At 36.8% G+C, this 13,661-nt stretch overlaps 1 protein-coding gene across 1 annotated transcript in view; it reads left to right on the top strand.

Annotated features, from left to right (window-relative positions):
- The window catches only part of LOC122810257 (microfibrillar-associated protein 2-like), a 1,267,702-nt gene that overhangs the window by 1,148,747 nt on the left and 105,294 nt on the right, over positions 1–13,661 (top strand). The window contains exons 6-7 of the mRNA XM_044081798.1: positions 5,386–5,473; positions 6,976–7,049. Coding sequence (XP_043937733.1) covers positions 5,386–5,473; positions 6,976–7,049 — 162 coding nt within the window. The remainder of the gene's footprint in view (positions 1–5,385; positions 5,474–6,975; positions 7,050–13,661) is intronic.

The following is a 13,661-nucleotide window of genomic DNA, read 5'->3' on the forward strand; positions in this document are numbered from 1 at the left end:
AAGCTCTGTTTTCCCACAACATAGCCAGAAACTGGAACAACCTTCCCCCTACTCTGACCTCTGCTCCTTCAACTACTTTGTTTAAAAACTCTCTCAAAGCTCACCTAATGAATTCTTGGCTATGCCCATGCAACACATAAAACCCCTACCTCATGTAACAACAAACAACTAGCTACTCTAAAAGATTTCTGTTGTTCTGCTACAAACTCAGGAATCCCTACTGCAAACCTCAAAATGTATTTTTCTATATGCATTTTAATTAAGAATTGCATTGTTCTGCTTAAAAGTGTTTTATGGCTATTATAATTTATCTGTAACTTGTATTACATGTGTTAACTATATTGTTACTTGTACGGGGCTTTTCTCCCCAGGGTTCCCCTATAAATGAACCTGTGTCCAGTTGGACTATCACAGTAAACAAACGTAAAATAAATAAAATAAATGTTTCTGCCAAAACTGTCTAATGATTGCAAGATTGTCTCAGTAAGCAAAATCATAGCACCTATCCCCTACCAATTTGTGATCTACCAGCTTCAAGAAAGTTGCTGGGACATTCTTCATCCTGAAGGATATTTGGTGAATTCAAGCAACCTAAACATGACAAAGGCTCTCCCCTTTCTCACTTTTTGTTGTTAATCATATCAGCCAGTAAGCTTTACTAAGTTGTCTGTGGTCAGATACTTAGCCCCATCCAATTACTCTAAAGCATTATTTGTTCTTGGCATGGGGTACCCATCTGCTTCTGTATGACTATTTAATTTCCTAATGTCTGCACAATATGCAGTGTACCCATCCTTTTTGGCACCAACTCCTCTGGTGAGGCCCAGAAACTGTTGTATTCCTGTGTTACCCCCATATTTAACTTTTGTAGTTTCTCCCATGTGGTTTTCTCAAGTTGCTCAGGCACCCTGAAAGGAGCCTGTTTGATTAACTCTTGGGTTCATGTATCCAAATGGTGCACTACTAGTTAGGTACACTGTGACATAGTATGGAACATGTCCATGAACTCTCATAGCACCATTTTAATTTCTTGAAACTGTGTAGGGGGTGGCTGCTGTAACAGTACTATTTCATCCAGTACTGACAGAAGCTGACCTTCACTGATAAGATCTTGTGTCTTCTCTAGTTTGTCTTATACCCCACTGCATATAATAAGAACTCATATCTCTATATCATGTCAGTGTGGTAGGGTCTACATTTCAGTTACCTGCTTGGCAACTCCACCATATAAGTGACTTTAATTATACTCCTCACAATAGTGAAAGGGCCATCCTATGTTGCCAACAGCTTATCATGTGAAATATAAATAAACACTATTAGCTTTTGTTTGACTGTATGATCTCAGATTCTTGTTCTAGTTGTATCACATCTTTTGCTGCTGTTTGACTTATACTAAGTACTCTCATGAAAAACACACTGCCTCTGAGTGCCAGATACTCCCACAATACTCATGGTTACTCTCTACAATAGTGTCTTGTTAGCAGGCAATAGAACCAAAGTAACATTAGGTTTGTTTTCTGCCTTACTATACTTTTGCCTTTGCTAACAAGTCTTGCAGTACCCTCTCATTTCTTTTGCAATGCTTTCCTAATAAAAATTCTGCTTACTCTTTCTTTTTGTGTGCTTTACATAGACATGGCTTGAAGAAGGAATATTATGGGCTATCATCAGAAATTCCTGATGATAGGCCTGTCAGGACTTCCAAATGCTGTATCACTTCTTCCACTAGTCCTCCTTTATCAGTCCATTCTCTGGACACAAACACACTGTCATGATATGCAAATCCCATTTATCTTTAAGAGTCAAAAGCCACCTGACTACCTCTTTCAAGTCATCTATGGTGAGATCTTCGAGTTATTCCTCTCTCAGATCTCTCTTTGTGATTTTTTTTCCTGTTTCCATTCCAGCAACCTGTACTGTCTTCTTATCAGCATCAGCTATATTTGTATGTACCAACAGCATACTTTTACCAACACATTTTTATCAATATCAGAGAGAGAGGTTTGTTCTGGATTCCCCAGTTTATGGCAGAGGTTGTCTTTGTAGAGTAGACCTTGTTGAAGGGCTGTAGAAGAAACCAAGATCGATCACCATGGAGAGTGAAAAAGGAGGGAACACGGTAATTAGAGAAGATGTTACTGTGCGTATGTTTCTGTAGTCATTTCTCAGCTGGGTTGTCTGCTGCGCAAAGCCTTAATGTGACAGGTTTCCTGGTTTGCTTTCACATTCCAAGGAGTTTTGCTATAGGTAAATTGGTTAAACTCTTAATTCGTCTGCAAGCCATGTGAGTGTGTGTGTGTGTGTGTGTGTGTGTGTGTGTGTGTGTGTGTGTGTGTGTGTGTGTGTGTGTGTGTGTGTGTGTATGTACATATGAGTACACATGTGTGAATGTACATGTGCCCAAGTGCGCATATACACGTGTGTGTTCACATTTGTGTTTGTATGTGTGTGCATGTATGCATGTGGCTGTCTGTCTTGCAATAGACTGGTATCATATCCAGAATTAGTTTTGTGCCTTTAGTGAGAGGTTTCTCACTAAGAAAATACAGGGACTCCAAACCATGACCAATATGGATAGGCTGTATCTTACAGGCTGCGGAGAGGTGACTTGTGTCTGGCCTATAGGGCAATCTCCAACCCTGCCCTAATGGAAATGCTGCATATCCACAAGTCAAATGGCTCAAGAGTCAGTCCCTCTAGGGCTATCAACCTAGCTTGTGACATTAACAGATGGTAACAACATGGCACCATTCAGGAAAGAATGATAACACTGAGTGTTACTAGTTCATCTTGGAAATCATTGTTTGTGTATTACTATGACCTAGCATAAGTCAACACCCTCGCACTGCTGGTAATGTAATGTGGCAAGTTATTGGCTTAACAGAGAGGAAGTGGAATCCTGAGAAGCAATCGGTTGTAACGATGTAACCAGATATATAGTGATTAGCTTATCTGGATGAGGCAGGTATTAATCTCAAGCCAAAGCAGCATTGTTCATGTAAAGTAATAATTCATGACAGTGTGGTCAGTGCAAGATTTACCCACAGTCTGCATAGTTTGATCATGAGAACAAACCCTAAGTAATCAAACAAAGGCAGTCATGGGTAAATCTAGCATTTCCCATAATTGGTCATAGATTATTGCTATTATGAAATACTGTTGTATTAATTCTAGTATTAATTAATTCATGTAATTCTTGTATTATGCAGGAAATAATAATCAGTTCTATAACTCCAGTTCTTGTTACCTAGCATTGCAATTGTTTTTTATTTTTTTGTCAACACACGCTACAGATGTTACTGTATCATATCTATACTGTTCTGCATATTTAACTTAATCAGCCTATACTTATTGACTCTTATAGCCTAAAGATGTTAACGCTGATCTAAATTTGTATTGTATATGTTCTCCTTTTTACATTGCTTACATTTGATTTACATATTTTGATTATGTTCTCGTTTATACACTGTGAAATTTGATTTACATATGTTAGATTCATTTACTTTATTTTGTTACACATGTGGAGCTTTTCTCCCCGGGCCTCCACTGAAGAAAGGTTTTTGACCCAGTGGACTTTCCCAGTCAATAAATAAATAAATATATAAATGAATGAATGAATGAATAAATAAATAAATAAATGCATAATATATACAAGAAATAACTCACTTACCTTTAAAATAATGATAATATATTTAGGGACTTTAATCTTATTCCACTGCTAATGTGTTAGTAACATACTGAGCATGTCTAGGACATGTATGTGCTGACCCTTGCACAGTACATCTCCTGGTTTCATCAGTTGGTTTTCATGCCATCTGTGTATCCAAAATCTAGGTAATTGTAGTTATGAATTTCAGATCAATAGGCAGAATGAAAATGGCTTGGAGTATGGCAGCTGGCCTGCATGACCTACTCAACACAAACCACATCTGAGGGAATAGCAGATACAGTAGACAAAAAAATTTAGTTGGGAACTATACTTCCCATACCTGTGAATGCTCCTGCTCTCACCCCTCCTAACCTTCTCCCAACTACCCCACTTCTCTAACCTTTCTCACTCATAATATCTTCTTAGGCATTCATAATCCACCCAAAATTTTGAATTCTCATCATCTCAAGTTGTTCAGAACCGATTATTGTGCACTATAAAGATCCTACTGACACTGCATCAACTTGATTTTGTTTATATTAGAGTTGTGTAATATATTAGAGTCATGTAATACTTTGTACTAATTCCTTATGATCATGCTTGTATAAATACTTTGTATTATTCTGTATTAATTCATGTTAATTCATGTTTTATATGTATATACATGGAGCTTTTTCTCCCCGGTCCTCCATTGACAAAGGGCTCATCTTGGCCCAAAAGACTCTCTGTATTAACAAACTGCAAATAAATAAATAAAACAAATAGTTACTTGTGTGTCTGTTATTTCTTAACATTTGATTTTTTACATGTTTATTTGTTTAAGCTTTTCTGACTTTTTTGTCTGTGAACTGTGAAGAGGGTGAAGGATCTCCATTGTCAGATACTGATAGTTTTTTTAGTGTTGGATATGTTGGATGTACAAAAAGCATGCTGATTGCTCTGTCCAATGAACATGCACGGGTTTGAAAAGTAAGGTATTATTGTATAACTGACCTTGTACGTCTCCCTATTAATATTCTAAAATGTGCACACTGATTGGCCAGCCCAACCAACGTGCCCATTGTAAATCCCACAATATACCAGTGGAAAAAGGTCTGGTATAAACTGTCCCAAAACCTTTTTTTTTTTACAAAAAAAAAGAGTGAAAATGGAGCAACGGAGACTTTCTTTTCTCCGTTGCTTCCGTTTCAAAGCCTTGATGTACTGAGTGTGCTTGGGAACGCAAGTCCCGTATGCATGAGCAGTACATCAAAACACAGAAGCAGTATACCACAACGGGCGGAAAAACAGCAATCCACTGTTATACAAAGACATTATTTAAGAAAAGTATTTTTCTCTTAAATAATGTTATTGTATAATAGCAATAACTGACGCCGTGGTTGTGGTATATTGAAAATTTACCCACGGTTGCCTTTGTTTAATCACTCAGGCTTCGCTCTCATGATTAAACCACACCAACCGTGGGTAAATCTTCAATATACCACACCACGCCATCAGTTATTGCTTAAATATTGAATATATCCAGTTTCATTTAAAATATATACTACATGAAGAGAAAAGGAAGCAAGATTGTTGACAGTGTAGTCTGTAAAATAAATTAAGAGGAAAGAAAAGAAGGAAAGAAAGAATGACACAAAGGAAATAAGGAGGGAAGAGGGAAGGAGAAATGGAATTCTGTTGTTTAAATGTTATTATTCCTAGTGATAGAAAGCGTCATCCCATTTTTTTTATTTCAGATTGTCGTGAAGAGCAGTATCCCTGCACAAGATTGTATTCTGTCCATCAACCACGAAAACAATGCATGAATTATCAGTGCTTCTATAGGTAAGATAGCACTTAGTGTTATTGTTTGTAATTTCTGGTTTCCCGAAAACATCCGCATTAACAAAAAAAAAAAAAAAAAGAAAGGAGGATTAAAATGCAAATTCTTACATTATTTTGGTTCAACATAACATGCTTATTAAGAAACAAGCAGTGCCATGTAAATGCTCACTGTAAACAGTCCTGCCTTTCACTACAGATTCAATAACAAATTAAAAATTACTCATAACTTAGTTAACTTACTAAATTACTTTATGGTTTTCCTTTATTATTTATGAAGAATTCTACTTGGATTATGCATTGTAATTTTACTGCTCTGTTTTCCAAATGTGTGTGCATGTGTCTGTGTTGGTACACTGACCCGAGTAACAGGAGTGAGAAGTACCCAGCACTAAAGTTTCTTCTGCTGGGCTTCAACACACGTACACAAAAATGACAGGACTACTTGCCTCTAAGATACAGAGATGACCTGTGTTTGCGAAGTACCATGGAAAGCTAGAAGACATGGGGGTGGGGTAAGAATGAGAGTACATAGTATTTGATAGCTCCTCCATGCAGAGAATAGATAGTTTAACCTGCAGCCAGGCACACACTCAGGTGCATGTAGTTATATCTGTTAGCAGGTGGGTTGAGATAATGCAGCACTGTAGATTAAGCTGGGATTTAGACATGCAGGGATACTCACATACACCCTCCACAAACAGCGGCTATCTTATTATCACAAGCTATCATAGTGAAGAATTAATGCAGTGGAGGACCACCTAATATGAATGATGACCCAGCCTCATTTCCTGACTCTCACCGAAGGTGGAGCAAGTCAGACTACAAGCTCTTAACCTAGCTGTGGAACGATTGGGTTGTAACGCTGTCACCTCAATCCCAGTATGAGCTGACCGTGTCTCCAGTGGAATGAATGCAACATTTGGGGGGGGGCTGAGGATAGTAACTTACGGGGGTAAAATACAATGGTGATAGAAAATAAAATGACATAATTATGCTGTAATACATTATTTTCTTAGTAATTGCCTGATGCGGATGCAAACATCTCATACCAGGATGATTGGATATAAAATACATTTTTCTAGAGCACGATATTACTTGATCACATAATGGTATACCTGGAACTTGTTCCGGAGGAAATCAGTATTCTCTGTTGCAGCATCTACAGTTCTTAGGTTGTTGATTTATATGGAATGGTAGATAGATAGGCAGGCAGACAGATATAGATAAATTGATTTCAATACTATTTGGAAATAGCATGCAGGTCGGTGCAAGGAAGTTGCAAATGAGTGGCAATCTATAGATATATTCATATGCTTCCAGTCTACCAGTGATCTATAACTGCACATAAGATGGATCAGTCCTCCAAGTGCGAGATAGCTGAAGGAAGCATTATTAGGAGTCTGCCATTTCAGCTTCTTGTCTATATCCAGGAACACAATTTATATAAGTTGCTTCACACTTTTAAAGGAAATTAATCCCAAACATCTGATATTATTTTACAGCCTTCGCAGAATGTACATTATCAACAAGGAGGTATGCTTCCGTGTTGTCTGTGAACAGGAAGAGAGATTGCTAGGTAAGAATACAGAAGACACCTTCCAAGAAGATGAAAGATGTGTGTTTGACTGTCTTTTAACAGTGTTGCATAAAATGAATAATTAGTCATCCATATGCAGACATAGACACACACAGATAAACACACACAAGCGCACATGCAAAAACGTATGCGCGCACACACACACACACACACACACACACACACACACACACACACACACACACACACACATTTATGTTTACTTATTTATAGTTATCTACATCTATTTTTTTTTGTTTGTTATTCCTGTGCCGACTAAAGTAGGCTCATATATGACATCTGACCAAAATGGCTGGTAATGTTTACAATTTTTAACATTTTATATTGACTCTGTTTATAGTAGTGTTTTTTTTTTATTTAATAGTTTGATTGGAATTCTCACAGTGGTTTGTACTGTCACTATAACTTACTAAGTTCTGCATGTTGGTATTACAGCTATACTTTATATTTTTTGATTGATTGACATTTGTCCACCGGGAAATTCCACTAGATCAGAAAACCATTTTCAGTGGAGGCCCGGGGCGAAAAGCTCCACAGTTATATATGGTGATCATTATGGTTTAACTGGACATTGTTCCACCACAACTAGTAATCTGTATGACCATGTATTTAAAAAAAGATTAGAGACGGGATATCTTACATTCTTATAGCTGTTACTTATCTAGTGTGAGTTTAGTTTATATAGTTTAACCACAGGCCCCTTTAATTTTGACATTTTCTGTTTTTATGAGGACTGTGACACCCCTGCACTGGCCCAGTAATCAAGGAGCCTCAATCCTCACCACTAACACCAGTGAGGGATGTGCACATTGGGAGGATGACAGGTACACACACAGTAAAGTACAATTTCCCTTAAGAGCATACAGAGATCACAGTAAGTCTGGGGATAGTTTCTCCCTCTTTCTCTATATCGCCAGTAAGAGTCCCAACTGGCACAGCTATAGGGTTAAGATCTCAGCCGAGTGGTCAAGCCAAAACCTCCAGCACCCTCTCTGCCCAGCCAGTGCTTCATGTCCCTGCCCAAGCAGCTGACACACACATACACACTTCGAGATTTGATTTGTATACAAACACACAGACACTGCTGGGGAAGGCTGGTACAGGTTTTCTAGTTATGCCCCCTTCTGCCCAGATTATAATGTAGTACAAGCTGCCACCAACCACCCTTTCAGGTACTATAAGGCCCTTCCCAAAGGGTGACCGATTCTACTGTGTAATGTTATTGTTATCAAAATGGTAATTGTCCAAGACCTGAAGGCTATTTAAGAGTGGCATGTACAGTGTCCCCAAATACATATATAAGTACTCTAAGAACTTAAATATCTCTAAACAAACCAGCCACAATTAAAAGGTTTAAATATATTTAATAATAAATAATGAAAGGACAAGACAATACTCAACAATGCAACACAGTGACAAGAGAGTTCAGAATCACAGGAAATATTTTAAAACAACATAGCAGAACAGTCTCACATGAATACAGAAAACATCTAAACTCATCTTGCTATATTCCTATCTATCTCTAAGAGAAACACTATACTTAAAACTTACTTACAGAGCCAGGCAAATCAAAGTGCTGAATGGATGTTTACAGGTCCAAAGACAAGATACAAAATGCACAGACTCTCTCTCTGAGATAGTTCTTAAATTGCTATCAAACATTTCTGCTGAGTTATCTCAGATTACATCATTCTTTGCCACCTTTGTGTCAAAAATACTTATCTTCAGAAATTTGCCTGGAACTGGAAGTCGTAAAACAGTTAAATACTTTCACCTTTGAAACCTGCAATTATTTCTGTTTCCAGACAATAGAGAGAACTCCTCGCTGTAGACATCCTGTCTCCTAGCTGAAACTGAGAGATGCCCCAATCATAAACAATTTTAACTTATTTTCTTAAGAGTTTTGCAAGTTAACTCTGTATGTTCCAGCTTCTTACTATCAAAACATCAATTTGCATAGGCTTATAGTTCATATACATTTCTGTTCTTTTCAGTAGGGTACACTGTGGTTACATTCTTGAAGCTCAGTACATAACATGCAGTTTAACATAAAATATACTTTTTATAAGACAAGCATACAAACCATATTACTATTCACAAATACAATAGAATTATTTACAAAATTCCAGCTTGCTGGGCTGGCAGCCTTTACAAGGATATTATAAACATACTCTTTCTAACCTTATAAGTGTGATGGCTCTTTACAGTAATTGGTTTTATTTAATTTGATGTAGTTTCAGCTGGTAAATTTTAACCTCATGTCAAAGTGCGACTTTAGTTCCTTTCTTGTTTGAGTTATTTGGATGGCCTCGAGATGAATTTCTGTTATGATGTAGCCTTCATGCTTGGTCTTTGCCCACGTGACTCCTGGATTTGAATCCCCATACCTCTCTGAAATGTAGAAAACTGAAGATACCATAGAGCCACTGGTAGGGGGGAGGGGGGCAAGTTAAAGCTCAGCTTTTGTTCTCCTTGATCTGGGATGTATCTTGAGGATTATGAATTTTCAGCATCACCAGAGTGTGAAACATCATTGGGACAGGAGTCTTCCCTACCCAGCAATGTTATCGCTGGAGATTAGTTGTGATATTTGACTGGCAGGCAGGACCTGCTTCCCTAAGATGCTAAAGCAATTTTAAGGCTATTTGTTTAATTTTGTTTAATGCAACAACTGGAATGCCTACAGAGATACCTTACTAAAAGGATAGAAGGCTAAAGCAACATGTCAAACATGGACTGACTCAAAGCCCTGTCACTATATTATTCTACAGACTGCTAAAATGTGATTTGTTTCTGGCATACAAAATATCCTTCATTACTGATGGATTTACTGCACATCAGCAAGTCAAACAGCATCAGAAATACTTGGTCTAGGGATCTAGTGAAAAAAATAAAAAGGTTTCAGGATTTTCTGATGACAGATCCTTTTGGGAAGCTGTAAGAGAAGAGGGGGAACTTATGTTAGGCAAAGGAATGAAAGATTGAGCAAAAACATTTTTTTCATGAGATGTGAATAGTTCATAGAGTGCACCAGATATATAAAGGTCATGAGGGCATGAGAATGTCATTAGGATAAAGAATATGCATGAGAGTTGTTTAGAGAAGAAGAAGAAAAGGTTATCAAATGGATAAGAAAGAATGAAGGAATAGTTGTGCTGAAAAGAAAGGAAAACATTTACTGATCTGTTAAATATTATAGTGTAAAGATTAAAACATGTAGCTGGAGAAGTTAAGACATAAAAAGGATGCCAATAGTGAAACAATACTTAAGTACATTACAGACATAAAACAATTTAAACACAGATTGAGTACAAATTATAGTGGCTAGAGAAAGGTTTAACAAAATTTTTAAAAGGAAATTTCAGTAGAATATGTTAAGACAACTCAATGTACCATGGAAAACAGAGTAGGTTATGATCTGTAGAAAAGATGAGACAAAAAAGTAATATTAGGGTTTTAAATCTGACCTGGAAGATAGGGAAAAAGGATCAAAATGTTTTGCAGCCTAGCTAAATCACCTGGAGAAGAGATAAAAAGAAACATCATTTAGTAAATATATATTGCTCTAATACTACATGTGACAAGATATGATGAGGTTAAGCAGTAAAGTATTGTTAAGACAAAGTATTCGACACTACTTAAGGTAAATATGTAAAAGTGTAACTGATAATAGGGGACTATTACATACTTTAGGCAGGAGAACAAGACGGGCAATATTAATCATGTATGGCATATCACAAGCCTTTGCTAATTTAGGATATAGTCAGAAATGGATCATTTTTGAATGTATTTGTTCAGAGATGAAGTATTGGCATTATTTGGCAGCGTATAACTGTTATGTTTGATTGTCCTACTAACTGGGCTGATTGCAGGAAAGTAATGAAGAGTAATTTGGTAAGACAAAGGTGGTCGACTTATTCTGAAAAAGAATGCATTGCTAATACAAGTGAAAATAATTCTAATATTAATGTTTTACTTAAGATAATTTTGGAAATATGAATAAAGTGAATTGGTAAAAAAGCAGACTGTAATAGGAAGAGCTTTACTTATTTATTTATTATTTATTCACATTTGATTACTGGGAAAGTCCAACTGAGTAGAAGCCCATTTTCAGCGGAGGCCAGGAAAAAAAATCTTCAAATTATTACAGAACATTTTAAGAATAGTAATTTTATAATTTGCAAAATAAAACAAAAACATCTGCTGTTTATAAAATTATAACAACTTAGACATACTATAAAAACATTGGTTACAAATCTATACAAGGTATATGCCAATACAAGGTATATACCAAACATTTAATATTTAGAGAAATTGTAAGCAGTTTGTTGAGACATTAAAGGTAAGTGAGTCTAATAGAAATAGGACCTGCAATATGAAGTGAGGGAAAAATAGGCTTATGGTATATTTATAGCAAAAGTCAAGGAAGAGACTATGACAACAGCAAGGAAGTAAGTGAAGAAGGGAGAGTAAGGAGGTATAAGGAATGAAAAGGTACTTATTCACATTTAGAGGTATAGTTTATCCTGGTTTTGAGAAAGAACAGTGCCAGATTTTAGCTAGGAAGTCTTTCAGAGTAGTTTTGAAAGATGGGAAGAAAATTATAGACCTGATGGATACAGGTGAGGAGTTCTAGGCCTTAGCAACCTTGTACGAGTAAAGACAATGCCTAGCAGATTTGTTAGGTTTGTAGATAAACAGGAGTTTTTGGCCAGTGGATCGCAGTGACCAAATGGGAACACAGTTGTGTAGAATGGTTTTTAGTGCTGGACGGGCAGATGGATGCTGAATAATTTTATAGGCGGTAAGAAGTTGTGAATGTATTAGTTATGCTGCAGTTCTAACCAATTTAGGCTTTTCAGTGCTATACAGTGACGGGCTCTGATGGGGGTATGTTCTGCAAATTTAGCAACTTTGTATAGCATTATTCAAGTTTCAATTTTTGTGAAGCCTGGAGGTTAGTAAGGATGGGACCACCACAAAGAAGAATGAGGAGCAGAAAGGTAGTGGCAAGTGTAGTTTCAGTTACATTGGTGAGAAAGTTTTCTATCTGTAAAGCATCCCTAGTGCTTGATGAGTTTTTCTTATTCAATTTTGTATATGCAGGCTGAGTGTAATATTATCATCTACTATCACTCCCTAATAGTTTGCTATGAGAATTGACTTCAATGGTTGTATTATCAACAGAGAAGATTTCAATTTTGTTTATTTCATAAGAGAGGGATTTGTGGAAAAAAAGTGGTAGTTTGGTCTTTTTTTAGGTTGAGCACGAGTTGTGAGTCACAAAGCCATGTTTCAGTGGCTGTTAAAGCTTCCCGAGTAATTTTTTGGAGGTGTATCATGTCAGATTTGCAAATGAGAGTGGAGTTATCTGCATATTGTATTAGGGTGGCCTGCTGTGTGTATGTTTAGAGGGTGTTGGTGAAAATGTTAAAGAGGAGGGGACCAAGGAAAGAGCCTTGTGGTACACCGGTGGTAATTGGGAGGTAAGGAGAGAGCATGGAGTGCCACTTTACTGTCTGATAACTATTGAACAGGTACCTTTTGAAGCAAAGAAGGGTGGACTTAGTGATAACATTTGAAGTTAGAACTTTGCTGTGACAAACTGTGTTAAAGGCTTTAGACAAGTCTCGAAATAAGGAAGAAACTAGTTTGCTATTATCTCTAGCTTTTTGATAGTATTTATCTAGGATAGAAGTATGGAAGGGATGCACAACATGTTGTGTAGGGGAGAGGAGTTCTTCCTGCAGGAGATAGTCTTAGCAATTGTTTTTAGTCTAGCAATTGTTTTTGAATACATATTTGAAGTATTTTGGCGAGGGGAGATAAGATTGCTAAAGGTCTAAAGTTATTAATGTCTGTTGAATTTCCTCTTTTTTGAAGAGGGATAATGTGTGGCTTTTTCCAGAGTGGGATTCCTTGATTGACTTATTTATAAAGACTGAGACAGGACAGGCAATACTATTGGCTGCTCTTTTTAGGTACTCGCTTGGAAGGTCATCAGCTGAAGAAGAGCATGGTTTAAGTTTGTTTAATGCTAGTTTTATATCGAATGTGGGCACAGGTTTGAAGGTGAAAGTGGATGTGGTGATATGTGACTGATGCGCAGAGTTGGGATTAGATGTTGAGGAATCCTTGCTTAAAGATGCTATTAACTATCTGAATTGTATTGCGGTTTCAAGTGGTGAGTTATCTGGAAAGGGTTTTTTTGTTGAATCTTTGGCCGGGATGTAAGATTTCTTTAATGAATGTCCAAAACTTTTTAGGGAAGTATTTAGTATTATACAGAACATTATTGTAGTTTAGTTTTTTTCTTAATTTATTTGTTTTTTAGCACAATTGTGAAGCATTCTGAATTTTTCAAGATATTGAGGTGGTTTATATTTTTGCCATTCTTTCATGCTTTTTCTCTATCTTGCACTAGCATTCTACTCTTTGGATAGCCACATTGCATGACTGGTTTTCATTCTCTTCCTTCTAGCAGGTGCAAGGCTATTAGGATACCTAGAAAAGTTGTATCGCATTCAATTACGGCATCATCTAAGGGAAGGACTTTTTTGGAAGTTCCAATTAATAGATGATAGTGTACTA

This window comes from Protopterus annectens, chromosome 1.part1, assembly GCF_019279795.1.
Source record: "Protopterus annectens isolate FY-2018-M chromosome 1.part1, PAN1.0, whole genome shotgun sequence".
Classification (NCBI taxonomy): Eukaryota; Metazoa; Chordata; order Ceratodontiformes; family Protopteridae; genus Protopterus; species Protopterus annectens.